General features: G+C 48.9%; 7 protein-coding genes across 7 annotated transcripts; 4 read left to right on the forward strand and 3 right to left on the reverse strand.

Moving 5' to 3' along the window:
* Positions 1 to 119: 119 nt before the first annotated feature.
* Positions 120 to 3880, reverse strand: FOBCDRAFT_34363 (SNF2 family N-terminal domain-containing protein). The gene is made up of 4 exons (XM_059612143.1): positions 3600 to 3880; positions 3368 to 3532; positions 2631 to 3311; positions 120 to 2579 (listed from the first exon to the last, which is right to left on the reverse strand). Exons 1-4 carry the CDS (start codon positions 3681 to 3683, stop codon positions 282 to 284), a joined length of 3228 nt encoding a protein of 1075 aa, XP_059464880.1. The 5' UTR covers positions 3684 to 3880; the 3' UTR covers positions 120 to 281.
* A 350-nt stretch (positions 3881 to 4230) lies between these two features.
* FOBCDRAFT_223012 (uncharacterized protein) lies at positions 4231 to 5541 on the forward strand. Its single transcript, XM_031183755.3, has 2 exons — positions 4231 to 4461; positions 4516 to 5541. Exon 2 carries the CDS (start codon positions 4546 to 4548, stop codon positions 5275 to 5277), a length of 732 nt encoding a protein of 243 aa, XP_031039397.1. The 5' UTR covers positions 4231 to 4461; positions 4516 to 4545; the 3' UTR covers positions 5278 to 5541.
* A 264-nt stretch (positions 5542 to 5805) lies between these two features.
* Positions 5806 to 7310, forward strand: FOBCDRAFT_223014 (uncharacterized protein). Its single transcript, XM_031183756.3, has 4 exons — positions 5806 to 5985; positions 6136 to 6298; positions 6356 to 6612; positions 6665 to 7310. The coding sequence occupies exons 2-4, from the start codon at positions 6185 to 6187 to the stop codon at positions 6909 to 6911; spliced, it is 618 nt and encodes a 205-aa protein (XP_031039398.1). The 5' UTR covers positions 5806 to 5985; positions 6136 to 6184; the 3' UTR covers positions 6912 to 7310.
* A 2314-nt stretch (positions 7311 to 9624) lies between these two features.
* On the forward strand, positions 9625 to 12761 carry FOBCDRAFT_34396 (uncharacterized protein). Its single transcript, XM_059612144.1, has 7 exons — positions 9625 to 9844; positions 9966 to 9985; positions 10046 to 10084; positions 10137 to 10242; positions 10296 to 10432; positions 10492 to 12496; positions 12550 to 12761. Exons 1-7 carry the CDS (start codon positions 9822 to 9824, stop codon positions 12647 to 12649), a joined length of 2430 nt encoding a protein of 809 aa, XP_059464881.1. The 5' UTR covers positions 9625 to 9821; the 3' UTR covers positions 12650 to 12761.
* A 559-nt stretch (positions 12762 to 13320) lies between these two features.
* Positions 13321 to 16802, reverse strand: FOBCDRAFT_223019 (uncharacterized protein). The gene is made up of 5 exons (XM_031183763.3): positions 16551 to 16802; positions 16164 to 16475; positions 14974 to 15014; positions 14757 to 14920; positions 13321 to 14702 (listed from the first exon to the last, which is right to left on the reverse strand). The coding sequence occupies exons 1-5, from the start codon at positions 16592 to 16594 to the stop codon at positions 13638 to 13640; spliced, it is 1626 nt and encodes a 541-aa protein (XP_031039405.2). The 5' UTR covers positions 16595 to 16802; the 3' UTR covers positions 13321 to 13637.
* A 639-nt stretch (positions 16803 to 17441) lies between these two features.
* Positions 17442 to 19962, forward strand: FOBCDRAFT_223021 (rab-GTPase-TBC domain-containing protein). The gene is made up of 7 exons (XM_059609625.1): positions 17442 to 17611; positions 17696 to 17717; positions 17785 to 17794; positions 17860 to 18000; positions 18059 to 18507; positions 18563 to 19446; positions 19499 to 19962. The coding sequence occupies exons 1-7, from the start codon at positions 17570 to 17572 to the stop codon at positions 19754 to 19756; spliced, it is 1806 nt and encodes a 601-aa protein (XP_059464882.1). The 5' UTR covers positions 17442 to 17569; the 3' UTR covers positions 19757 to 19962.
* Positions 19963 to 22572, reverse strand: FOBCDRAFT_223027 (uncharacterized protein). Its single transcript, XM_031183766.3, has one exon. It carries the CDS (start codon positions 22173 to 22175, stop codon positions 20331 to 20333), a length of 1845 nt encoding a protein of 614 aa, XP_031039408.3. The 5' UTR covers positions 22176 to 22572; the 3' UTR covers positions 19963 to 20330.
* Positions 22573 to 23360: the final 788 nt, after the last annotated feature.

Genomic DNA, 23360 nt, shown 5'->3' on the forward strand with positions numbered 1-23360 from the left:
GCAAATACGTACACATTGGCTTCTCTTATAAGTCCTCAAAGCAACCAAACGCCAAAAAAGTCTATCCCTTTGCCCACCCAGCATACTAAAGGCAATTCCATATTCCCTCATTTCTTTTTACCTTTCTTGCCCTTGGCAGAACCTCCTGCGGATACGGTAGAGGCAACACTAGATGCTCTTGATGGAGTGGCGGAGCTATTCTTGCTAGACTTGACGGACTTGACATTATCGAGTGCCTTGTTCTGTAAAATATGTTAGTCATAGACGATGCACAACATTAGTTATTGACTCACCTTGACGCCGTTTTTGGCCTTCTTCTTTGCTGGTGCCATACCAAGAATGCTATCTTCGTCATTCTCATCGTCAGGCTCTCGCTTGGATTTTCCATTCACTCCGTTCGAGCCACGAGCAGGGACGTCTTCGAACTCTTTAACAATAGTAGTGATCAAAGTAGTGCATCGACGAGATAGCTCAATTGGTGTTCGACTGAGAAAGAACCAGTCAAATCGGAACAGAGGCGACTCTCTGATGTCGTCTCGCATCTTTTCGTAAAGACCTTCCGAATCAATGCCATATCGATCAAGTAGAACCAAAAGGAATCGGTCCTCTTCTTCAGTGTAAACCTTCTTGTTGGTAGTCGACACAGAATAGTTGATCTTGAGCTGCTGCAGAGGGACTCGATACTGTTGCATCTTCTTTCTCAAGAGCTTTTGGTGATGGCCAATACGTCGAGTCCGCTCCTCGCCATCTTCGATAGTCTTGATGTATTTGGGGTAGTCGGCGATCTCGGTATAGCGTTGCCAAAAGACCTTTGCATAAGCCTTGATTTCTGGGGCTGACTTGCTGTCGATCTCGTTAGAGATGCCTTCGTAGTCAGTTCGCCCGTATTTGCCTGATCCGTTGACAAATTGCTGAAAGTCCCGTTTGTTCCAGTCTCCAAAACCTTGTAGCGATAACTTCTCTTTTTCCTCCCTCTCTTCCTCAGTCAAAGGTGTAGCATTGTCAATCTCCTGCTGGTCGAGGGCTCTTTCGGCCTCTCGCTCTTCAAGATTTTCTTCGTCACCGTCAGGTAGAGGAACCTTATACCCAATTTCCTTCCGATAGTAAGCAGTCTCCCTATCTTGGAGATCTCGCAGGCGTGGGGGGTAAAATTGGTAGTCATGAACAGGAACTTGCTTTGGTGCTCGGGGTGCCTTTGGCTTAGCATCGGCCTTGGGGTTGGGATACATAGTTTGTCGGAAGTACTTATCCATCGAGTATGACTGTTCCTTTCGCTCTCGCTTGGCCGGGTTGATCCAGGTCATGTTGATGTTCTTCTTTGTGTTGGCAAAGTTCTCGCCATTCCATTCGTAGGCAGACTCTGAGGTGAACTTTTGCAGATCATCGATTCCCAGCTTCTCATATTTTGCGTTCAGCTCCTTTGTTCGGTTTTCGCCTTTTGCAAGGATCTCGTCGATATCGTCATCACCAACTTCGCCGTCCTTGGAGGCCATATTGCCGGTAGGTCCCTTAGACTGAAAGACCTTCTCAGCACCGTGCTGGATCATGGAAAGAAGCTCGTCCTTGTTGGCTGCAGCTTTAGCGGCTTGTTGGGCACGGCCTTGCTGGATAACCAGTTGATCTAGTCGTAGCTTCTGGGCAGCTCTCTCCAAAACCTTTTCTTCGATGGCGTTATCCGTGACAAATCTGTATACAACAACCTGCTTAGTCTGGCCAATACGATGGGCTCGATCCATAGCCTGAAGATCAGCTTGAGGATTCCAATCACTGTCATAGAGAATAACAATGTCGGCAGTTGTCAAGTTAATGCCCAGACCACCGGCACGTGTTGTGAGGAGGAAGACAAACTTCTCCGAACCAGGTTTGTTGTATTCGTCAATGGCAGCAATTCGATCTTCATGTGCTGTGCCACCATCGATTCGACAATATTTGTACTCTCGGAAGACACAATAGTCTTCGAGAATATCCAATAATCGGCTCATTTGAGAGAAGATGAGAACGCGACTTCCCTGCTTCTGGAGCCGCTTGAGGAGCTTGTCAAGGACTGCCATCTTGCCAGCGTTGTAAACCAAATGCTCATCGGTTGTGTAAGGTGGTCCTGGCTCGGCGCCTTCGAACAGATAGGGGTGGTTACAGCATTTTCGAAGCTGCATCACGATATTGAGTAGTCGTGTCTTTGACTCTCGTTTGCCACCGGCGCCGTTAACAGCATCAATATCTTTCTCCAGAATCTTCTGATACCATTTAATCTGCATCTCCGACATGCCAAGATAAACATTGACCTCTTTCTTGGGCAACAGACTCTTCTCCACGTCACTCTTCACGCGGCGCAGTAAGAAGGGGCGGAGGACTTTGTGTAGTTGTTGTACGACCGTGTCTTGATCGCGGTCTTGACCAGAGAACCACTGATCAAAGGCTTCAGCGTCGCCGAAAACATCGGGAAGCAAGAAATTCAGTAGAGCCCAGAGTTCGTGCAGGTTGTTTTGTAACGGTGTGCCGGTAATAAGTAATCGGTTTCTGGAGGAGAACAATCGGATAACCTGTGACAGTGATGACTCTTCGTTCTTGATACGATGCGCCTAGATATTCGTTAGCTGATGAAGCTCTCAGTTATTCCAAAAACCACATACTTCGTCGATGATGATGTACTCCCAAGCAAATTTCTTCAAATGCGCTTTCTCTCGAAGCACCATTTCGTAACTGGTAATGCAAACATCAAACTTCTCGTCAACAAGCCGATCGTTGATAAGGTTCTGTCGTTCATCTTTGGCACCCTGAAGCACCAAAACATCGACCTCGGGTGTCCATTTGGCAAACTCTCGCTTCCAGTTATCAAGCGTGGACTTGGGCACAATGACCAAGTGTGGCCCAGTAATGTCAAGGATGTGTCGCAAGTAGCCAAGAAATGAAATAGTTTGCAGAGTCTTTCCAAGACCCATTTCATCGGCAAGGATACCAGAAATACCATTCTCGTGCAGGGAAATCAGCCAATTGAGACCGGCAACCTGGTAGTCTCGCATGGTGCCGTGGACGAACGGAGGGGATTCTCGGAAGACCGTCTCAGCGGAGCCGCCGTGCTTCTCGTCTTTCAAGAGTTCGGCGTCTTCTTCAGCTTCGGTACGACGACGTCGCTCGCTCGTGGCGCCCCCTTGCCTTCCGGCACCCTTCTTGCCCCGCGCAGATTCGGCATTCTGTCGATCGATTTCGGTCATGATATCGCGAATCTTGGGGTCGGGGTTTGTCTCGATGAAATGGCGGAAGAGATCGGTCAGGCCGAGGAGGTATCGAAATCGACGAATGGTGTCATCTTCCTAGAGGTTCGATTAGATCATTTCGTATAATAGCCTTCTCTTGGAGTGCGACATACCTTGGATTCGCCTAGCCGATCGTGCTTCTTTCCAAAAATGCTACGACGAAGTTGGTTGACTTCTGTGCGGCGCCTACGGCCATCCCCAGTAGGCTCTCCGGCGACGCTGCTAGCAGTAGTGCTAGGGTTCTCGGTATCAGTGTAGTCGGGAGTCTCGTCAACTTCCTTTACAACCCATCAGCACAAGCTCTCACCCACAAACGAACAAAACTTTGTGAACATGGCAACTCACCATCTCTTCTTCTTGTCGATGCTCCTGCGCGTCAGACATAGACGCGTCAGTATCGACAGCTTTGGCTCGAGAACGAGGCGCCATTGCGAGTCGAGTTTAGGATAAACCTCTTTACGCGACTGGCGTCCAGAAGACGCGTTTCGATAGCTTGCAATGTGAAACACAAGTCAATGCAAGTAGTCTGTTGGCTCTTGTAGCGTATTTTGTGTATTTTGAGGGGTATGTGATGTATTTAACACAGCCACGTCGCTTGAAGGTTTGGAAAAGAAAGTGTAAATGCTGTTGCGAAGGTGTTGGCGGGTAGAATCTAAACGGTCACCTCGAAGGGGGCCAATCTGGGCTAGCGGCGTGCATAGACCCTTGTAAATGGCGGTGGGCCCCACGATGCTGCAAGGGAAGAAAGGATATTCCGATAGTTTTTAACGACGTCACTTTGTCTTATTGGTTTTGTGTAAGGAAGTCACTGTGAATCCGAAAACAACCAGATTGATTATCCTAAGGTGATCTTATCCTATAGACTCGTACAAGTACGTGATCGAAAGAGACTCTGGTAAGTTTGTTGAAACGCAATTCTGAGGGTTGTATCAAGTCACGTGGTTGGAATCCCCCCCCCACATCTACAGGTACCGACCCCTCGGTTAGTGCCGTCCATCAGGCTCTGCCCGTGCTCCGTTGGAGTGGATGACCTGGGCAAACGCTTCGTGACCCCAACCTTTACCTTGCCCAACTGTCTTTGAAATCATAGCTCTTCAGGCGCAACATACCCAACTTATCTGACTCTGGTGTACCGCGAATACATAGCATTTTCTCTCCGATCTAGGAGCCTCTTCTGATACCAATACTACTCCCCTCTGACCATCAAGTAAGGCGATTTCCCCCTTGACATTTTCAAACATATCTGACTCTTCGTTTCCAGTTTTCCACATCCCTTCGTCGCTTAATCACGATGGAGCCTATGAGGGGCGTCTCTGGTAGCATGGGCAAGCAACCTGCTCAACAAGAAAGCCCTGAACAACTCCTCGATGTCTTCAAGGCAGCCGCCTTGTCGGTGACCAAGCTCTACAAGATCTCAGCTGCAGGACAGTCAAAGGCACGTGCCGATGGATATCAGGATTGCCTCGATGACCTCCTACAATTCTTGGATAAAGAGGGCATGGGTCTGGGTGATGGAGAAGGATGGAAGATCCGGAAATGGGCAACAGAAAGACTCGATGGGCGTGAAAGCAGCTCTCTGAACACTGAGAGTGAGGACGAGGTCGACAAAGCAGAAACAGCCTCGTCACCAGAACTCACTCGAACGGCTATCCCTCCGCATCCGGCGAACCAAGTGCGAACCGACTCCGCACCACCAAGTATTCCTCCTGTTGCCGAACAGCCTACGCCGATAGTCGTCCCGTCTCAAGACAACTTCACCTTCCAGTCTTCACACCCGTACCCGAATATCGCTACTCTGGACCTGTCTGACTCAAGACCTCACGATGACGTGCCTGCTCCCACACGACCAACGAAAACTAGGCTTGCGGGTGGTCCGAGTCGATCTTGCCCGAGAGGTCCGGGACATTTGGTACAGCGGGCTGGTAGCAAGCGCAAGTTGAACTTTGAGGAAATATTCGATCTCGGCAGTCTAAGCGGAAAGGATCCTTTCGAAAAGGGGGGGAAGCGTGGTCGACATGCTTGATTATCCAGCGAGATCATCACGTTTCCTTATCTCTACACACAACAACATGAAGCATATTTGTCTCGGAGCACTGGGTACTAGATGGATGGGATGGAACGAGGCATGTTTACAGACGGACGCATTGACTAGCGAAGAGCATGGGCGGCGTTTGGAGGACGTAACGATTGCATTTGGGGGTGTCTGGTTTTCATTTTGTGTCTGGCGATTGCCACATTTTCCATAACACGATAAATTTGATGATGATGATTCTCTAGCTATTCCTTCTGAACCAACGAAACTTCTTGCATGGTTGTATGTGACTGGTCATTCTATCATGGTACATGGCAAAGCCCTATGACTTCCTAGGACGAAGGGTCGATGATAGAGAAACAGCCAGATTGCTTCATAATCATATGTAGAATCCTAAGGTAAGGTATCTATCATTTGCTCTCACGGCTCCAACTTGTCGGGTTATCTTCGGTCCGAGACTTACCAAAGGAACATCAGAGCTTTGGACTGACTTGCAGGGAACTTTCATGCAGCCTGAGACTCAGGATAGGCGCTAGATGAAAGGTACAATTGGTAGCTGTGTACCCCGGCCTTGACCTCATTAATCGTGCATTTTTGTCGTTCGCGAACTTTTAAACCTCTTCGCGCTTTTCTTTTCTTATACCTGTTTTGTTACTTCTTTTATCCCACTTGCATCGCGAAAGGTTTGTTTCCACAAAGGTACGTATTTTTTCTTCTTTTTCTGGCATTCAACGTTGCACTATTTTGCCCCTTCATACAATGATGTCAAGGCTGTGTTGAACGATTGCGCATTGTTCATTCGCTCCTCTCAACAGCCATCCAGCCTTTTACTGACACTGATTCACGTAGAAGTATCACGCGCGAAAGACACTACTAGCTTTCCTTCAAATTAGTCAACATGTCGGATTCTGGCAAGCAAGACGAGAAGCCTACGGGCGAGCACGAGATCGATCATGACCGCGAGCACGATAATGAACATGAGCAAGGAACTGAGATGTCAGGGGCTGAGGAGGTGTGTTAGGCGCGCAAAGAGGTGGATTTGAGAAGGAAACTGACGCCACACCCTTAGGAAGAAATCACTGCCATGAAGCGCCGCGTGGCAGAGATGGAAGAGGAGGCCAAGAAGCTTCGCGAAATGCAGGCAACTCTGGAGCAGCAATCTGCGGACCTTGCGGATGACAAGGAATCCATCGATGCGCGCAGTATCTTTGTTGGCAACGTCGATTATTCAGCCTCGCCTGAAGATATCCAGAGTCACTTCCAGAGCTGCGGCTCCATCAACCGAGTGACCATTCTTCTTGATAAGTTCACGGGTCAACCGAAGGGGTATGTTGGCACGCGGGAGCTTTTTAAGCATTACTAACATATCGCTCTGTAGCTACGCCTATGTCGAGTTCACCGAGCCGAGCTTGGTCGCCCAGGCTCTTGTCCTCAACGAGAGTGTCTTCAAGGGCCGCAACATCAAAGTGACCCCCAAGCGTACCAATGTCCCTGGCATGAGCCGTGGACGTGGTCGCGGTGGGTTCCGCGGTGGCCGAGGCTTTCATGGCCGAGGCAACTTCCCTCGCGGTGGTGGTTATCGCGGTGGCTACCGTGGTCGCGGACGAGGTTTCGCCCCCTACTAGGAGCAGGGAGGCACTTTGCCCATGGGACATGGTCGACGATCTGAGCAACCTAGGCCTTTCGAGATCGAAGTTGAGGAATCTCACGGGCTTGAAAGCAACCCCTACTTGCATGGATATGTTGGCCTGTGATGGAACAGTTTCTGTCCATTTCTTTCCTCGATTTTAGGGTTGTGGTAATAAGGAGAAGGGTGCTTTACTAGCAGAGAAGGAACAGTGTAATACTATCAATTATCCGGGAACAGGAAAACACACAGATAGCCAAGAACACCAAGGGAAGGGATAGGAGTTCCGGTCTTGACTTATCTTTCGTCTTAGCAAAATCACAGTAATCCGTCAATAACTATTCCTATCATCAACTCAGTGCGAACTTTACCTGAAATCTGCCTGAGCAATCATATCAGCTATTTTAAGTATAACTAGGTTAGGGTGCCTATTCTAAGCAGCATCGAATATGTAGATCCGTAGGAGGCTTAGAGTAGTGACATGTTGCCACGCGTTCCTCTTGAAGCTTCATATGCGTGTGAGGCCGCCCGTGTGATACCCCCACATCAGTTCGTGCCAAGGCTTGGATATTGGCGGAAATGACTATGATTGCAATGAGACAAATCTGGTGTCAGGGTGCATAATAAAGGAAGATCTGACATCTCACTGAAGATCGGCAAGCTAAGCTAATTCGTTGGGCAATCTGGCAATCCACGAGATTATATACGGTTTACCCTACAGCTTGAGCTTTATGCGCTCTCAACGGAAAAATGTTACTGATCACGTAGTCACACCATCTTGTATTGATGCAACTGGCGTTTTCGTTCATACGTAGTTAATTCGGTTTCCCAAGGCTTCTTCTTAGGCCTGATGTTCTTGCTGAGCTACTGAAGCTGGTATTGAGCAACCCCATACATTGTACACCCATACCACTCTACGTATTGCAAATGTGATACTCCTCGCGCAATATGCTATAATTAAATGTTTATCATAGCATGGCTAGGACATGAGTCGTCATTCTCGACTACCCCAGATTACAGATGCTGTTCCTGATGTGTAGTGTCAACGCAATCAACAAGGTATCATTGACGTTTTGCCTGTGGCTCAGCGGTTGCCCAGTCAGAGAGGTGCAAATACTGTAAATAATCAAGTCATGTACGAAATTACGGCTGAAGGCGAAGTTTGGGCGTAGAAGAGGGAAATTTACAAAGGCACACATCGGATCCTGTGGCACATGTGTGTATGGAGCATGTTTCAAATTGTATCCTGATAAATGCAGACTTTTGATATCCATGATTCCCCATGTTGACCAGTCTTTAAGCCCAAGCAACGACCTAGCTGCAAGGCATCACAACCCTGCTTAAGCGCCCGATGTTGACTAGGTGCCTGACGAAAGCTGTGCCGGTAAGCCGTACGCCGCAATTAGGCTCAGAACATCTGTTCACAAACCATTACAGGTGACTGAGATTATGATTCCATAGCGGCACCGTCGCTTTGTTTACTGCCGAGGTTGTGCGAAATACGTCGTAAAGCGCAGCCGTGGATTCCGCAACCTAAGGTAGGTAGATGTCATAAGCATTATTTGACAATTTCTCAGCCAAAGTGGCAACAAAATACTGGAGCTTTTGAACACCTTTGAAATCATTGCTCAGCCTAGCAAGTAACTAGAACGTGCGAGAGCTCTAGAATTAGGCAATATCGGATAGATGCCTTGTATCAAAGTACACAAGTCGATTCTGGAACGTTCATCTTTAATCGTGGGTTTCATAAGAAACGTTCAAAGGAGCGGAGGCAAAAGAACCTCTTGGTTACCAACCAGCCACTAATATAAGGTAATATCGGGTCGTCTAGTCATCTGTAGGCCTCCCCATTGCAGCCCACTAAAAGGCCCGGATACAGAATACAGGGTGTATTAAAGAGCACGGGCTAACCAAGGATGTAAGAAAAAATAGGAACTTGATCCTAAGAGACAAAAAGATATGTGTTAAGCTTAGTAGAAGCTTACGAGGACTTTGGATAAGTCCATTTTGGCACCCTATTTTGAGGACGGATGCTTTCTTGCTCCCTGGCTGATTGGGTAGGTCCCATTGGAAGGGTTCCTTTGATCTTGGTAATATAGGCACTTGGTGAGCTGCCTTTTGTTGCTTGGTGAAGTGTCTAATAAAGTGCTGGATTTAAGTATGGTTGTAGTATATATTCTACACTTGCATGGACTTAGAGGAGCACGACTACCGTGTTATAAAACTCATGCACGTAGCAGCTACATAACAAACAAGTTGCCAGGACTAACAATCAGAAGAGTACCCCCACTGACTGCACCCCAGCCCATGAAACCGTACTCGAGTTACAAGGCTCCAAGGTTACTCAGGCAAAGTCGGGTCGATTGATTATCCTTCTAGCATCATCAACGCCAACCACGAGACAGAGAGTATATTGAGACTGAACCCACACAAAACAGTTCGTGGCGATCAACTCTATCTACGAGCCTGTCTCTCACCATTTGCCGTCGCTAATTCACAAATAATATTATCAGCTCAATTACAGCAACGTGGTTTGTCTTGCTTTGCTTCTCACAACAGCCTCAGGATCACTACTCCTACCCTGGATCTTCCCGTTCCGGCCGCTGTCGTTCTCGCTCTGGAAGCGGGGAGTCCGTGTCTTGGCCTTAGCCTCTCAGTCTTGGGTCTTTTGGGCCGCCCGTGCACAGCCTCAACCTCCCCCCATTGCCCCAAACCAAGCGTCGTCAACTTTCTTCAGTGAACCCTTCAACCTCCACTGATCACGTTCCGCGAACGCCTTCCACGACAAGGCTTCATTGCATTTGTCTGGCTCCGAACCTATTTCTACTTTTCACCTCAGAAATATCGATTATTATCATTGTCGTCGCTGTGACTTAGTCCCTCGCTGCGCAGCGCAAGAGGTGACACCATGACCAGTCGCACCGATTCTAAGTAAGTCCATTCCCAGCCTTTCGCCCATCGCATCGCGTCCAGCTTCACCTTCAGCTTGACCCTTTACACATCTCCCTCTTCACTGCTACTACGGTGACCGTGCTAATGCTCCTTGTAGCAGGCCCAACCTTCGGGTTACCAGTGAGTTACAGCTAATCAATCTACCCCACCGTTCGACTTGATATATTGACATCATCCAAGTTATCGCCGCCGATGGCCTATACAAGAGGGATGTTTTCCGTACGTAGTAGAATCCGAAACTTCGCTCGGCCTATCCGCTAACTTGAATCAGGCTTTCCTGACCCTTTCGCTGTTGCGACCATCAACGGGGAGCAAACCAAAACGACGACTGTCAGCAAAAGAACTCTAAACCCATACTGGAACGAGAGCTTTGACTTGTAATGTACCCCGCCGCTTTAGACAAAGAATTTAACCAACTCGAGTTTATCAGTCGCACCAATGAAGATGGCATTCTTGCAGTTCAAGTTTTCGACCAAAAGAAGTTTAAGAAGAAGGACCAGGGTTTCCTAGGCGTCATAAACATTCGCGTTGGAGATGTCATCCCTGAGCTCAGCCCAGATGCCGATGGTCAGTTTACTTGATCCCACAACAGAAAACGTGAAGGAGCTTTCTGACATGCGCTTCAGACCAGATGCTTACACGAGACCTCAAAAAATCAACCGATAACCTCGTCGTCCACGGCAAACTTATTATTAACCTGTCCTGCAATCTCAGTGCACCAGCCCGCGGTGGCCAGGCATCGACCGCACGACCATCTCTCGGCACCGGCCCGTCGAATGCTTCGAACCTCTCCGCCCCTCCACCGGAAAACCGACCAGGATCTTCACTGTCTGGACCAAATGGCGCGGGTGGTTCACAAGTCAACCTGGCCCATCGTCCATCCAGCATCAACTCTGTTGGTGGCGCCAGCGCTCCAGGACCGAATGCTTCCGGACAAACTCGACAAAGCAATCAACTCAGCCCATTCGAAGATGCCCAGGGGCGACTACCCGCTGGCTGGGAGCGCCGAGAAGACAATCTCGGCCGTACTTACTACGTCGATCACAACACCCGCACAACGAGCTGGAATCGACCCACTGCTTCTGGCGCCCAAGAACAACGAAACGACCGAGAAGCAGCTACCCAGGTTGAGCGCCAGAGACATCAGAACCGCACTCTGCCCGAAGAACGAACCGGCTCCAATTCACCGACGCTGCACGCCCAGCAGCCCCAGCCATCAGCATCACCAGCTACTAATGGTGGCGCAGTGATGCATACTGGAGCGACGAGCCCTGGTACGGGAGAACTCCCGCCTGGCTGGGAGCAACGGTGGACCCCAGAAGGTCGACCATACTTTGTTGATCACAATACAAGAACAACGACCTGGGTAGATCCACGTCGCCAACAATACATCCGCATGTATGGCGGTCAGAATAATGCCAACGGCCAGATTCAGCAGCAACCCGTATCACAACTTGGTCCTCTGCCTAGTGGCTGGGAGATGCGCTTGACAAACACTGCTCGGGTGTACTTTGTTGATCATAACACCAAGACTACCACTTGGGACGATCCTCGACTCCCATCGTCTCTTGACCAGAATGTTCCTCAGTACAAGCGAGACTTCAGACGGAAGCTCATCTACTTCCGCTCACAGCCGGCCATGCGAATTCTCAGTGGACAGTGCCATATCAAGGTGCGACGATCTCACATCTTCGAGGACTCCTTTGCCGAGATCACACGCCAGTCCGCAACGGATTTGAAGAAACGACTTATGATCAAGTTCGATGGCGAGGATGGTTTGGACTACGGTGGTCTCTCCCGAGAATTCTTTTTCCTTCTCTCCCACGAAATGTTCAACCCCTTCTATTGCCTATTCGAATACTCCGCCCACGATAATTACACCCTTCAGATTAACCCACATTCCGGTATCAACCCAGAGCATCTCAACTATTTCAAGTTCATCGGCCGTGTTGTCGGCTTGGCTATCTTCCACAGGCGATTTTTGGACGCCTTCTTCATTGGCGCTTTGTACAAGATGATGCTTGGCAAAGCGGTGGCTTTGGCTGATATGGAGGGTGTGGATGCCGATTTCCACCGATCATTGCAGTGGATGCTGGATAACGATATATCAGGCGGGATTCTTGAGCAGACTTTCTCGACCGAAGACGAGAGATTCGGAGTGATGACTACTGAGGATCTCATCCCTGATGGTCGCAATATTGATGTCACCAATGAGAACAAGAAGGAATATGTTGATCTCATGGTAAAGTGGCGCATCGAGAAACGTATCGCCGAGCAGTTCCAGGCTTTCAAGGAAGGATTCCAAGAGCTTATCCCTCAGGATCTTATTAATGTCTTTGATGAGCGCGAGCTGGAGCTTTTGATTGGAGGTATTGCCGAAATTGATGTCGACGACTGGAAGAAGCACACCGATTATCGAGGATATACCGAATCCGATGAGGTCGTGCAGAACTTCTGGGCAACAGTACGCTCGTGGGATGGCGAGCAGAAGTCCCGTTTACTACAATTTACTACAGGTACTTCCCGGATCCCAGTCAATGGTTTCAAGGATCTCCAAGGTAGCGACGGCCCACGACGATTTACAATTGAGAAGGCGGGAGAAATCACAAATCTGCCAAAGGCGCACACATGGTAAGTTGAATATGATATTTGACTCTGAGATCAAATCACTGACTCATAAACAGTTTCAATCGACTCGACTTGCCTCCTTATAAGAGTCTAGAAATGCTTCAGCAAAAGCTTACCATCGCGGTTGAGGAAACTATGGGTTTTGGCCAAGAGTAGACGATAACGACATTACTTTCAGCAGGGACACTGAACTGGAAAGGGTTAAACTGCACTCAGTTGTACTGCTGTGTAGTTTCCGCGAGACAGCGACTTCTTTGTCTGCCCCAATAGGGAACCCCCTCGCTAACATGCACGAACTTTTGGGTATTTGCTTCAGTCCCAAGAGTGGACAGACCTGGGTCGTTTGGCGCTGGTGGGATTAATTTGCCTTCAACATGCGATGCAACACTTGCTTCTCCCTGACAGCCCAGTAAATAGACGATTTAACAGAACTCGAGTGTTGCTGTTTTTACAGACGCACCTTGTGATCTGTTTCGTAAGGAAGCATTGGCAGGCATTGTGGAATTACCGGGCATACGCCGGGATAGACGAGTTCTTGGATGTGATGATGCTTGACAGACGAAGAAAAAAAGAGAAACTGTACTTAGCTATGTATTACGTGTGACGTCGGCAGTGGCACCGAAGCCAGCATGGATAGGCTGGAAGTTTAAGAAGAAGGATAAGGTTATAGCGCTTCATTTCAACTACTTATCATATATATCACTTTCACTACCTACCTTATTTTCTGAACGTATTTGCCTTAGCTGTCTTATGACTAATCTCAAACACCTTTGCATATCGGGCAGAGCCTATGCCAGTAAACCTTACGAAAATGAATGCACACATAATGACTCAATAGACCAATTTTGGGCTTATTTGATTTCTAATTATTGCAGTGCCCTCGCAAGACCGACCACCCCCTTGTTTGGGCCCCTTGTATCAGCCGAACCTGGCTGCATCTTGATGAACAAAAGCATTGGAAAGCCGCCCAATCAAACCAAAATACTGAAAAAGAAAAAAGAAAATATATGCGGAATGAACAACCGTTCCGCATTATTATACATGGTTGACACCGTCCTCCTTCCCATCACTTCGCCGGAATTCTGGCGGCGTTCCAAAGTCTTCCAAACCCTCCTTGCTACTGACAAATTCTGGTGGGAAGTCTTTATCGTGAGTAAGGGTGAAAGCCGCGGTTTCCACCCCGTCCTCCACCACGATAATTAGCTCCAGGTTTACCGGCGTTTTTGGGCCCCGTAGGCGCATTGGCGGGTGGTGCATGTTGCGGGTCAGAGTTCGCACTGGCACTGCCAGCACGGTTAAAGCCACCTGAGCCTTGGTTGGAGTTTGGCTGAGGAACATCGTCATACATGCCCTCCCATGAAGTAGGGGCTCCGCCTCCTCCACCCATACCATATCCTCCATGTCCTCCATGACCGCCGTAGCCTCCACGGCCTCCACGACGACCTCCTTGAGCTTGTTGGTATTGATTATAGTTGTTGTTGTTGTCATATCCTCGACCACCGCCGCCGCTGGCAGAGGCAGTGGGACTAGCACTACCGGAAGCAGCATCTTGACCACCTTGCTGGCCCTGCTGTTGCATCATCTGTTGCTGCATTTGCTGCATCTGCTGCATCATCTGTGGGTTCATGTTCTGCATCATGTTCTGAGCATTGGCACCACCGCCTCCTCGACCCATCATCTGTTGTTGCATCTGTTGCATCTGCATCATGTTCTGCCACATGGCTGGGTTCATGGGCATTCCTCGGCTCATGGCCATTTGTGACTGCATCATAGCGAAGTACTGTTGCATACGTTGAAAGTATTGGGCCATGACTTGGGGTGTCATGCCGTTGTTGCCCATCTGTTGGCCCATGGAGCCCTGGCTTGACTGGTCGCCGTCCTTTCTGAACTTGCCGCGTCGTGATGCCTCTTCCTCTTCTCGAAGGTTACCCCTAGGCTGGGCCTTCTTGACCTCGATGGGTTTTCCGTGAATTTCTAGTGGCACGTTGATACAGGCATCAACGCCGGCTTCGTTTTCAAACGTCACGAACCCAAATCCTCGTGGACGGCCGGTATCTTTGTCCATCATGAGAGTCGCATCTACAACGCGGCCGAACTGTGCAAAGTATTCCTTGAATTCTTGATCCGTGGTTTCCTGGCTGACACCTCCGACGAAGATCTTACTAGTCTTCTCTTGTTCGTCTCGGGGAATGGCACGTTTGGGGTCGATCTGCAACGCAATTAGAGTGGTGAGTTTGGCCATGTCTTAAGATATATGACTTACGATCTTGCCATCAAGGAAATGTTCCTTGACCATGACGATATTGACTGTCTTGGCGTCCTTAAAAGTCAGGAAACCAAATCCTCGCGACCGACCGGTACTGCTGTCTCTCATGACTGTGCATTCAACGACTTCACCAAACTGTGAGAAGTAATCCCGCAACGATTCTGCCAACAATCGTTAGTACAAGTTTGGAGAGCTGCATGTGTTTGTTACTTACGGTCGGTGGTTTCCCAGTTGAGACCGCCGATGAACATTTTACTATACAAACATGTCAGTATACTTGTCATTTTAGAGTTGTTTATGCATTCTGAATATCAAGGCTGTTAAACACGGGTCTCCTAGGCTTGATAGAACAATAGGATCCAGGCTGATGGTGAAGTGGCTTGCTTAGAAAGGGCTGCGAATTTGCGAATAATCAATAGTTTGCTGAAACCTCAACCCTGGCTTAGAGAAAAGAGCCGACAATCGAGACTTGAATGCCTGATACAGCAGAAAAACAGATGGCTGCGGTTTGGCGATTGCAATGTGATGAAGGAGTCTGTATCCTTGAAAAAATGGGTCGTGCAGGGCAATATGGGTGCATGCAGAGAAGACACAGCCCAGCAGGAGGTCGATTGATCTGAAAGTTCCCATTTCTTCGGCTTGCTTGATGTTGGCGGCAATTTCTGTAAGATCCCTGCGTGTGGATGCATCAAGGCCAACATAACAAGGACCATGGTTGACAAACGTTGACCAAACGGCCATGACAGTCGAAAGTACGGCGCAGACATTGCAATGAGAGATGCCAGATCAGCTTGGTCGAATAAAATTTCGTCTTGTGCTATCGTCTTGACTGTTCTCTCTGTCTCTGTCTCATGCTAGGTACTGGCCTCGAGCGCTATTCGCTGCGAATCTCGCTATAGCACTCGAGAGTGTTTACCACTCCCGTCGGTTCAATAAGATCTCTGCGACTGAGGGCTATGGAAGACTCAAGTAGTAGTGTCTTTCGTCTGGACTAGTGCCGAATGATTCATCTTGGGATGTCCACAGGGCGTATCCCAGTACCGATTGTGACATCCTCCTCTTCCTCTCATAGCCCATAGACAATAGCAGCGGACTCGCCTCAACCGGTTATATCTCTTGATCCACATATCCTCTTGAATGAGTAATGGTAACTCTTCCAATCTGAATCTTTGCCGTTTGACGTCTCCGATAGCAAAACCTCTTTTTCTTAATTTGACCACGACCCTCTCTAGCCAAGCCAACTTCCGAAATGTATGCAAATGCTAAACCGATGGCCACTACTACATGGCAACGTGGCAGTTGCCATGAGGATTCAGGGTTGTGAACACGCAAGGCAAACCGTGATATTCTCGCAAGAGCGAATTCAAGAAATGTAATCACAATGCAGAAACAGTGTAGACTTACCCATCTTCTTTGGCACTCGCCTTGTGTACAGTTCCGTATGGAGGTGTTGGAGCATCGTCATGCATATCAGCCTGGCCTGTGTGACCGGATCCGCCGTATCCTCCTCCACCGAGATTAAAATCGACATCATCATCGTCGTCATCTTGATCTTGAGTCATGTGTTCATCATCCCCTGTTTCTTGATGTTGTTGCATCCCGTTATGCTCATCATTGTTGTTGTTGTGAATGTTAGCAGGAGGCTGAACTTCTGGGGCAGGGGGGGCTGCTGCGGCGGGAGCAGACCCTGGCTTTGCGGCATCGTTGTCATCGTAGCTGTCTAAGAGTCAGTATCCCAGGTAGACGCACAGAGTGTTTATGCTCGCTGCTTATGTTGCAATGAATACTTACAGGTCGGCGAAGAGATCATCCTCGAAGTTCTCGGGCTCCGTCATGGCGACGGTTGAGGTTTGGCGCGTGTTCGTGATAAGAAGTTCGAAAGATGAGGGAGCGCGAAAGAAGCAAACGACGGGTTTCGCGCACTCGACACTAGAAAGCTGTTATGGGTGAACAAGGGCAGGTGAGAAGTGATGCGCAATTGAAATTGAGAACTAAGTCGAACCAAGAGTCAAAGAAAAGGAAGAGGAGGCGACTGAACCATGAAGGTAAAGAAAGGTACTAGGTTATCGAGCCGCGAAGCTAAAGCCTAACTGACTCTACTGACTAAGCCAAAAGCGGGCCAATCAGAAATCAGCACCACTACAAACAAACAAGAACCCGAGTCTTGGACCTTTTCAAAATCCAAATGCTAATATCACTGAGACTTGGAAGATAATGAACTTGAAGATGATATTCAAAATTGAACTCTTGCCTACCATTTCAGAGCATTTTGCCCTTACAGTTTTATGCTTCTCCGTTACAACCCCTGTATTCCCATGTACATACTCTCCAAGCTCCATTGTCAAGAAGCCTGACTTGTCTTTGAGCATTACATGCAAAGGCAGGTTTTGTTAATCTGGCTCAAACCACATGCGCTCGTTGGTGAATTGCTCTGGGCTGTATTCGTACTCCGTACCCAGGCTCGTGCCGCCTGTTGGGCGAGTAATCCGCCCCGAGGCCGGGCAGCTGAGCCCAGGCCACAGGGTCAAGGCACAGTCCTCAACTAGCAGACACCCCCGCTATGAACCCGTCCGAACCCGCTATTTCCAAGCCATGGTAGTGCTGTTTGCGGGGTGATCTCGTGGTTGAGCCAGGGCAGCCTAATTAAGCCCGTTTCCATTATGTTTGATCGATCCATAGTAGAATAGGTCGACCAACCCAACCTACTGACTTTCTTGCACTTCACAACATCATTGCGTCGCGTTACATCGCAGCATGTAAAATACCTTCCAAGGCTCTTGTCCACGGCCTCTTTTCCTCTTCAGCGAACCATGTGGTCGTCATCTGGGAGCGGCAAGAAGCCCGCGCAATCTGTAAGTGATGACTACCAGCGTCGAAGCTCTCTGTGCTCACAAGACTCGACGTAATGGCGCCCGCCTCTGCTAACAGCCCCACCGCCGCAGGAGATGGTCCAAGTCGGTATGTTCAGCGAGGAGTTGTGAGATGTCGAATATTTGCTGATAGAAGCTCGATTGCTTCGAGGCAGACCGATCAGAGTATGTATTAGCTGACATGGAGTTCCATACCCTCCAAGCTTGTGCGCTGAAGCTTATACAACTAGGTCCGTATCGCCTTTTTGGAGACCGCCGCCACGAGACAACTCTACTCCAAAGAGAAACATCACGTCGCCCACGGGCCATGGCTCAGGTCTTGTTGTTGGCGCCTCATATTCGCATGCGGATATGCTCAAATTCGACTCTTTGTCCGTTGGCTTGACCTTGCTCAAAGCTTAGTTCTTGTTTGCTGATGTCAATTGCCAGAAACCTCTCCAACTCGTCTCGACCACGAACACCTCCTTCTTCTTCTTCAGCTAAGATCCGGATTCAAGAAGCTTCTCCACCGCCGAAGACCACGCCTGGAAAGAATGGTTCACCTCCATACAAGAACTATATCAACTTTCTCTCCAACACCAACGATGACTGGAAAGCAGACGAGGACGACATGATGGGCTATGAGGATGACGATGGAGATGACTTTGGTCTGCCAAGTTTGTCGAGTATGAAGAGAAGAACACGGCGCATTGCCACACAGAACAAGCCCGAATCAAGTACATTATCACCGACAACAGAGGGGCCTCCCAATGCTCTCTCGGCGAGACGATATTCAAATAGTGCCGACATCGCAATAGAGCGACCCGCGCCCACATATCCCATGCCCAAAAAGAGTGAGGGAAAGATTCTTCGGCCTCAGTATAAAGAAATCTTAAAAGGTTTGCTGATCACACTTCAAAGCGCTGTCGCAGAAGTACTGACGATGACTTTCAGACCCCGCCAACGCTCTGCATCTCATCAACTATCCCACGGTTCCTGCCAATGCCACTCCCAAGGAAGCCGATGCCATAAACTCCCGAATTACACGTATTAATAAGTTTAAGAAGCTGTTACAAGCTTCCACTATTTCACTGCCTGACCTAAGGTCACTCGCCTGGTCTGGCGTACCACAAGAGGTGCGCGCCATTACCTGGCAACTCCTCCTCAGCTATCTTCCTGCGAATAGTGAGCGCCGGGTCGCCACCTTAGAGAGAAAACGGAAGGAATACTTGGATGGTGTACGACAGGCATTCGAGAGAGGAGGAAACGCCGCGACCACTGCAGCCAACACAGCCCCAGCTGGCCGAACCAGGGGCCTGGACGAGGCCATCTGGCACCAAATCAGCATCGATGTACCCCGGACAAACCCGCATATTGAGCTATACAGCTACGAAGCTACGCAGCGATCACTTGAGCGCATTCTGTATGTGTGGGCTGTACGACATCCTGCCAGTGGCTATGTGCAGGGTATCAACGACCTTGTAACGCCTTTTTGGCAAGTCTTTTTGGGGATTTATATTGGAGATCCTGATATCGAGTCAGGCATGGACCCAGGACAGCTCCCAAAGTCTGTGTTAGACGCTGTCGAGGCCGATTCCTTTTGGTGTCTGACAAAGCTTCTCGATGGCATCCAGGACCACTATATCGTGGCGCAACCAGGGATTCAACGCCAGGTTGCTGCTCTCCGTGATTTAACAGCACGTATAGACGGCAACCTGTCCAAGCATTTGGAAAGAGAAGGCATTGAATTCATACAGTTTAGTTTCCGTTGGATGAACTGTCTCTTGATGCGTGAAATCAGTGTCAAAAACACAGTTCGCATGTGGGACACTTATTTGGTTCGTCAACATCCATCTGCTGGCAACTCTCAAAAAACTAACTACTTGTCAGGCTGAAGAGCAAGGATTTTCCGAGTTCCATCTATATGTGTGTGCGGCCTTCCTTGTGAAATGGTCCGATAAGCTCCTGAGCATGGACTTTCAGGAGATCATGATGTTCCTCCAATGCCTTCCGACTAAGGATTGGACGGAGAAGGACATCGAACTACTCTTAAGTGAAGCTTTCATTTGGCAGTCCCTTTTCAAGGGTTCTGCCGCACACCTAAAAGGTCAACCGGCCCGCGAACCTGTTACGAACCTACAACTGTGAAGAATTCCGTTGTCTTGTACAGGGTTAAATGATCATATAGGAGCGACTTTTGGAGTTGGTTCACGGGCGTGGCATGGAGTTGTAGCAATGAGGCATTGCTACAATATATTGGCATCGTAATGAGGATGGAAATCATGATCAGTATCTTCCTCTTGTATCGGGTTCCTGACTGTACAAACTCGGCAAAGCATGAGCCTTTGTGAAGGGGTTTGGTATCATATTTATTATCTAGGGTGGATTAGCCCAGCTTCCTACAGTCGAGAATTAAGAATTAGAGGACCCCTTCTATTCCATCTCGTCCTTATCTTTCAATCATCCAACGTCATTTGTTTTGGGGTATGCCTCAGCTACATGATTTTGCCTCCCAAGGTATAGAACGTTTCTTAGACGGTGAAGCGTCTTGAACGCATTGTATGCCATCCACATTATCTCAGATATCCAGCACCTCATAGAGAAACAATCCAACTCCGGAACGCCAGGCCGTGAATACTAATATATACGTGAGCACCTAAACCATCCAGTTTGGTGGTGGATCAATGCGCTGTAAACATGTGCTTTCGAACCTCAACTCAGTTTACCGTATTGAATCCTTTCTGGGCTCTATCAAGTCTCTTATGAATCCAAGCTTCTCGCGGTCTTCATCGCAGACTCGAGCCCACTCAAGTAAGAGGCGCCAAGTGTACAGGCGCATATCTTCGCGACGCAAGACTTGGCTGGCCCAGTCTCTTCCTCTCTCAGCAATAAATCGCGCGGCGGTATCCCCACCAGCTTCTTCATCTGTAAAGAATTCGAGGATGGGGTAAAGGTCCTGAAAAGTGTTATCGAAGGGTACAAAGTGAACCCATGGAGTAAGACGGTCGTCATGCCATTCAGCGTAGATAGTAGCCTTGAGAGGCATGCTCGAGGAACGTAAGAAGCCACGAAAACGGGCGCTGAATGAATTGCCGTCGGTATCAGGCAAAAATTTATAGCGGTACTGCTCCTTCATGGTCATATGCTTCAATTCGCGATAATAAGGAGCGACAGGATCACAGCCAACTTTTTCACATAGAAGACGTTTGAACCCGCAATCAGAGATCTGCATCAACCATTGACCAATAGTATTGGAGGTACGATGGGTGCTGTTGTAATGGTCGGGATTTGGCAGTTGAAATGTCTTGGGCTTCACACCTTGATGCTCAACACTGTCAACATATGAGCCATTAAGCATCTGGATAAGACGGTGACGATGGAAGCGATGCCAGACATCAGCTCTCGGCTCGCCGCCAGAAGCATCACCTCTCCAAACAATGCCGGTCTTCTTGGCGTGCCATGCTGGACCCATCTTCTCCCCTCCAGAATAGAATTCGTCGGCAGTAAGGTACATGGCGCCAGGGATAAGGATCTCGTTGTTCATAGGAAGCTTAGATCCGCCAAACAATGGGATCAATTCGGTAGAAGTAGACAAACTGAGAGGCGCAACAAAGCTCCCGTGCATTTGGCGCAGATGTGGTTGTAAACAAGGATCCTGGGCAGCAGTCCAGTTTTTGATATAACCTTTATAAGCGTACTCGGGGTCCCAATTTGAGGGATATTCAACAGGAGCCTTAAAGTCTGAGACTTGTTGAACATTGCGTGACGGAGCGTTGGGGTCACACGTCACACGCGCGAGTTCCCAATAGTTAGCTGAGCTATTGTACCAGTAGGGATCGTAAGGCTGAGGTTTTTCGTCGTCGAGCTTGGACAAAGTCTTAAACTTTGTGACGACCTCCTTCATAGGAGCGATGCGCCGATTATCGCGTTCTTGATCGACAAATTTGGATAATTCGTCGAAAGGAACAAGAAGTCGAGGTTCATCCATGTAGTTGATTGGCATGTCGACGTCAGGCAAATCCTTTGCAAACTCTTCGACGAGGTTGGTCCATAGTTCAAGCCATGGCACACGATCGGTTGCATCGCCCACACCAGTAGCCACGCCATTGCGAACTTTCACGACCCAATGCCAGGCGGATGCGCGCCTGGCTAGTGTGTGAGCGTCAAGCGCCCAATATGGAGCCAAATCCTTGTATATGCGATCGAAATAATCTTCTACCACAATGCTATTGGAAGCGAGTGCAGCCTCCATCCACTTATCGAAGCCTGGTGGTGGGTGACGTCCTCGGCGGGCGCGATAACGCTCGGCAGCATCGTAAAGATCATGGCTTCGTTTTGAAAGGAGGCTCTCATGGCGAGCGCGGGCATCTGCCATGAGCTTCTTAATTGGATGTTTTGGGCCCATAGTGACTGGGCCCTTAGGCTCTGTCACATCCCAGCCCTGGCTGCTGGTCCATAATATATAATTGGTGATAGCGAAACATATGAGAAATAGGGTGCTGAGGTAGCGGAAGACTAATCGAGAAGGCCAGTTCGATAGCCATTGTTTGAACCGAGGCCACATCATGGCCACGGATATGATGTAAGATAATGCAGGGGGCGGAGGAGTCGGAGAGTCTATGCGCGCCACGGAGGAGCGGGAAAACGAAGCATCGACGGACGATTGCAAGCTCAGAGAGCGTGGCCCGAGGGCATTTTTAAGCAGGATATTATTCGGATTTGCGACGGAGAAGGATATGTTCGAGGCTGGTCTCGGTAAGAAATCGGGGGATCGCGGTGACTTTTGTCGCAGGAAGAGATCGAGGAGCAGGAGTAGATTGAACAGAAGAAACCAAGAGGAAAGGAAAGGTAAAGAAGGGTAAGATCAGACAAGTGAGATAAGAATTTGGTGAGTTGAGGTTGTGGTGTTGAGAAAGGTCAGGTGGAACAGGAACGATGTCCAGGACGAGTACCTGCCCTGTCGAGGTGGAAACTGGAAATCGCCGGGAAGTCGCAAGTCAAATCCCAGAATTGGTCCTGAGTGGAGGGGGGCGTTGGAGCGTGGAGAAGTTACTTGGAGATTTGCGGAGCCACCTGCATATTAACTTGAGCAAGGTGCTATAAAGCCAGGGTGGTGGTATTGGAGCTTCGTCGTTGTAGAGGCTGTCAATTGAAGAGATCAGGGTTCGAGGGGACAAAGAGAGACTCAGGTGCACCGCCAGGCTTTTCCTTTAGTTCTTGTCCTTCAGGATATCCAAGCTTCTAGCCAAATCCTCTGCATGTTAGTCACCATATGAAGTCCGCTTCTATGGAGATGTATCATGCTACGTTTTCTAAGGTAAAATAGGTTAGAACTTCGCTTCAGGGGAGCACCATGTACCGAACAGTTTATACAGTTTATGAGTGAGTGTAGAGGGTCTTGGAGACGTGGTCAAGAAACATAATTAAGTTGTTTCATGTGATTCAGCAACACCCAAAGTCTAACCTAAACCTTGGACTTGTTATCACTTGATATTCGCATTCTTCAAGTCTTAGTCTCTCATAACACTTTCCACGTAGTACTGCCCATCCTTGAGAGACGCCCACTTTCCGTAGGAGGTGATAAAGTGAGAGTCTGCAGCCAGAAAGGGGGAACCAGAGTCTCAGAACGGAAACTACTGTCCTGCCCGCGTTTAGCCATTAGCGGGGTGGCTTGGCGGTCCATATTAGTGATCGCAGGCCGGGTTCTAATCCACTGACTTTAGTCTGGAATGCTATTTATGTCTTTAGCAAC

Source organism: Fusarium oxysporum, chromosome V (genome assembly GCF_013085055.1).
Source record: "Fusarium oxysporum Fo47 chromosome V, complete sequence".
Lineage (NCBI taxonomy): Eukaryota > Fungi > Ascomycota > Sordariomycetes > Hypocreales > Nectriaceae > Fusarium > Fusarium oxysporum.

What these genes read in the sequence shown, in the direction of transcription:
- FOBCDRAFT_223019 (XM_031183763.3), bottom strand. Translation starts at nt 16,594, where the DNA reads ATGACGGAGCCCGAGAACTTCGAGGATGATCTCTTCGCCGACCT. An exon ending in GCGAGTGCCAAAGAAGATGG is followed by an intron (nt 15,015 to 16,163) that starts GTAAGTCTACAC and finishes ATGTTTGTATAG; the next exon opens with TAAAATGTTCATCGGCGGTC. An exon ending in ATTTCCTTGATGGCAAGATC is followed by an intron (nt 14,703 to 14,756) that starts GTAAGTCATATA and finishes ATTGCGTTGCAG; the next exon opens with ATCGACCCCAAACGTGCCAT.
- FOBCDRAFT_34363 (XM_059612143.1), bottom strand. Translation starts at nt 3,683, where the DNA reads ATGGCGCCTCGTTCTCGAGCCAAAGCTGTCGATACTGACGCGTCTATG. An exon ending in ATCGGCTAGGCGAATCCAAG is followed by an intron (nt 3,312 to 3,367) that starts GTATGTCGCACT and finishes TCGAACCTCTAG; the next exon opens with GAAGATGACACCATTCGTCG. An exon ending in AGTACATCATCATCGACGAA is followed by an intron (nt 2,580 to 2,630) that starts GTATGTGGTTTT and finishes ACGAATATCTAG; the next exon opens with GCGCATCGTATCAAGAACGA.
- FOBCDRAFT_223027 (XM_031183766.3), bottom strand. Translation starts at nt 22,175, where the DNA reads ATGATGTGGCCTCGGTTCAAACAATGGCTATCGAACTGGCCTTCTCGA.
- FOBCDRAFT_223014 (XM_031183756.3), top strand. Translation starts at nt 6,185, where the DNA reads ATGTCGGATTCTGGCAAGCAAGACGAGAAGCCTACGGGCGAGCACGAG. An exon ending in AGATGTCAGGGGCTGAGGAG is followed by an intron (nt 6,299 to 6,355) that starts GTGTGTTAGGCG and finishes CCACACCCTTAG; the next exon opens with GAAGAAATCACTGCCATGAA. An exon ending in TTCACGGGTCAACCGAAGGG is followed by an intron (nt 6,613 to 6,664) that starts GTATGTTGGCAC and finishes ATCGCTCTGTAG; the next exon opens with CTACGCCTATGTCGAGTTCA.
- FOBCDRAFT_34396 (XM_059612144.1), top strand. Translation starts at nt 9,822, where the DNA reads ATGACCAGTCGCACCGATTCTAA. An exon ending in GCCCAACCTTCGGGTTACCA is followed by an intron (nt 9,986 to 10,045) that starts GTGAGTTACAGC and finishes ACATCATCCAAG; the next exon opens with TTATCGCCGCCGATGGCCTA. An exon ending in TGGAACGAGAGCTTTGACTT is followed by an intron (nt 10,243 to 10,295) that starts GTAATGTACCCC and finishes CGAGTTTATCAG; the next exon opens with TCGCACCAATGAAGATGGCA.
- FOBCDRAFT_223021 (XM_059609625.1), top strand. Translation starts at nt 17,570, where the DNA reads ATGTGGTCGTCATCTGGGAGCGGCAAGAAGCCCGCGCAATCT. An exon ending in GCAAGAAGCCCGCGCAATCT is followed by an intron (nt 17,612 to 17,695) that starts GTAAGTGATGAC and finishes ACAGCCCCACCG; the next exon opens with CCGCAGGAGATGGTCCAAGT. An exon ending in GCATGTGGGACACTTATTTG is followed by an intron (nt 19,447 to 19,498) that starts GTTCGTCAACAT and finishes ACTACTTGTCAG; the next exon opens with GCTGAAGAGCAAGGATTTTC.
- FOBCDRAFT_223012 (XM_031183755.3), top strand. Translation starts at nt 4,546, where the DNA reads ATGGAGCCTATGAGGGGCGTCTCTGGTAGCATGGGCAAGCAACCTGCT.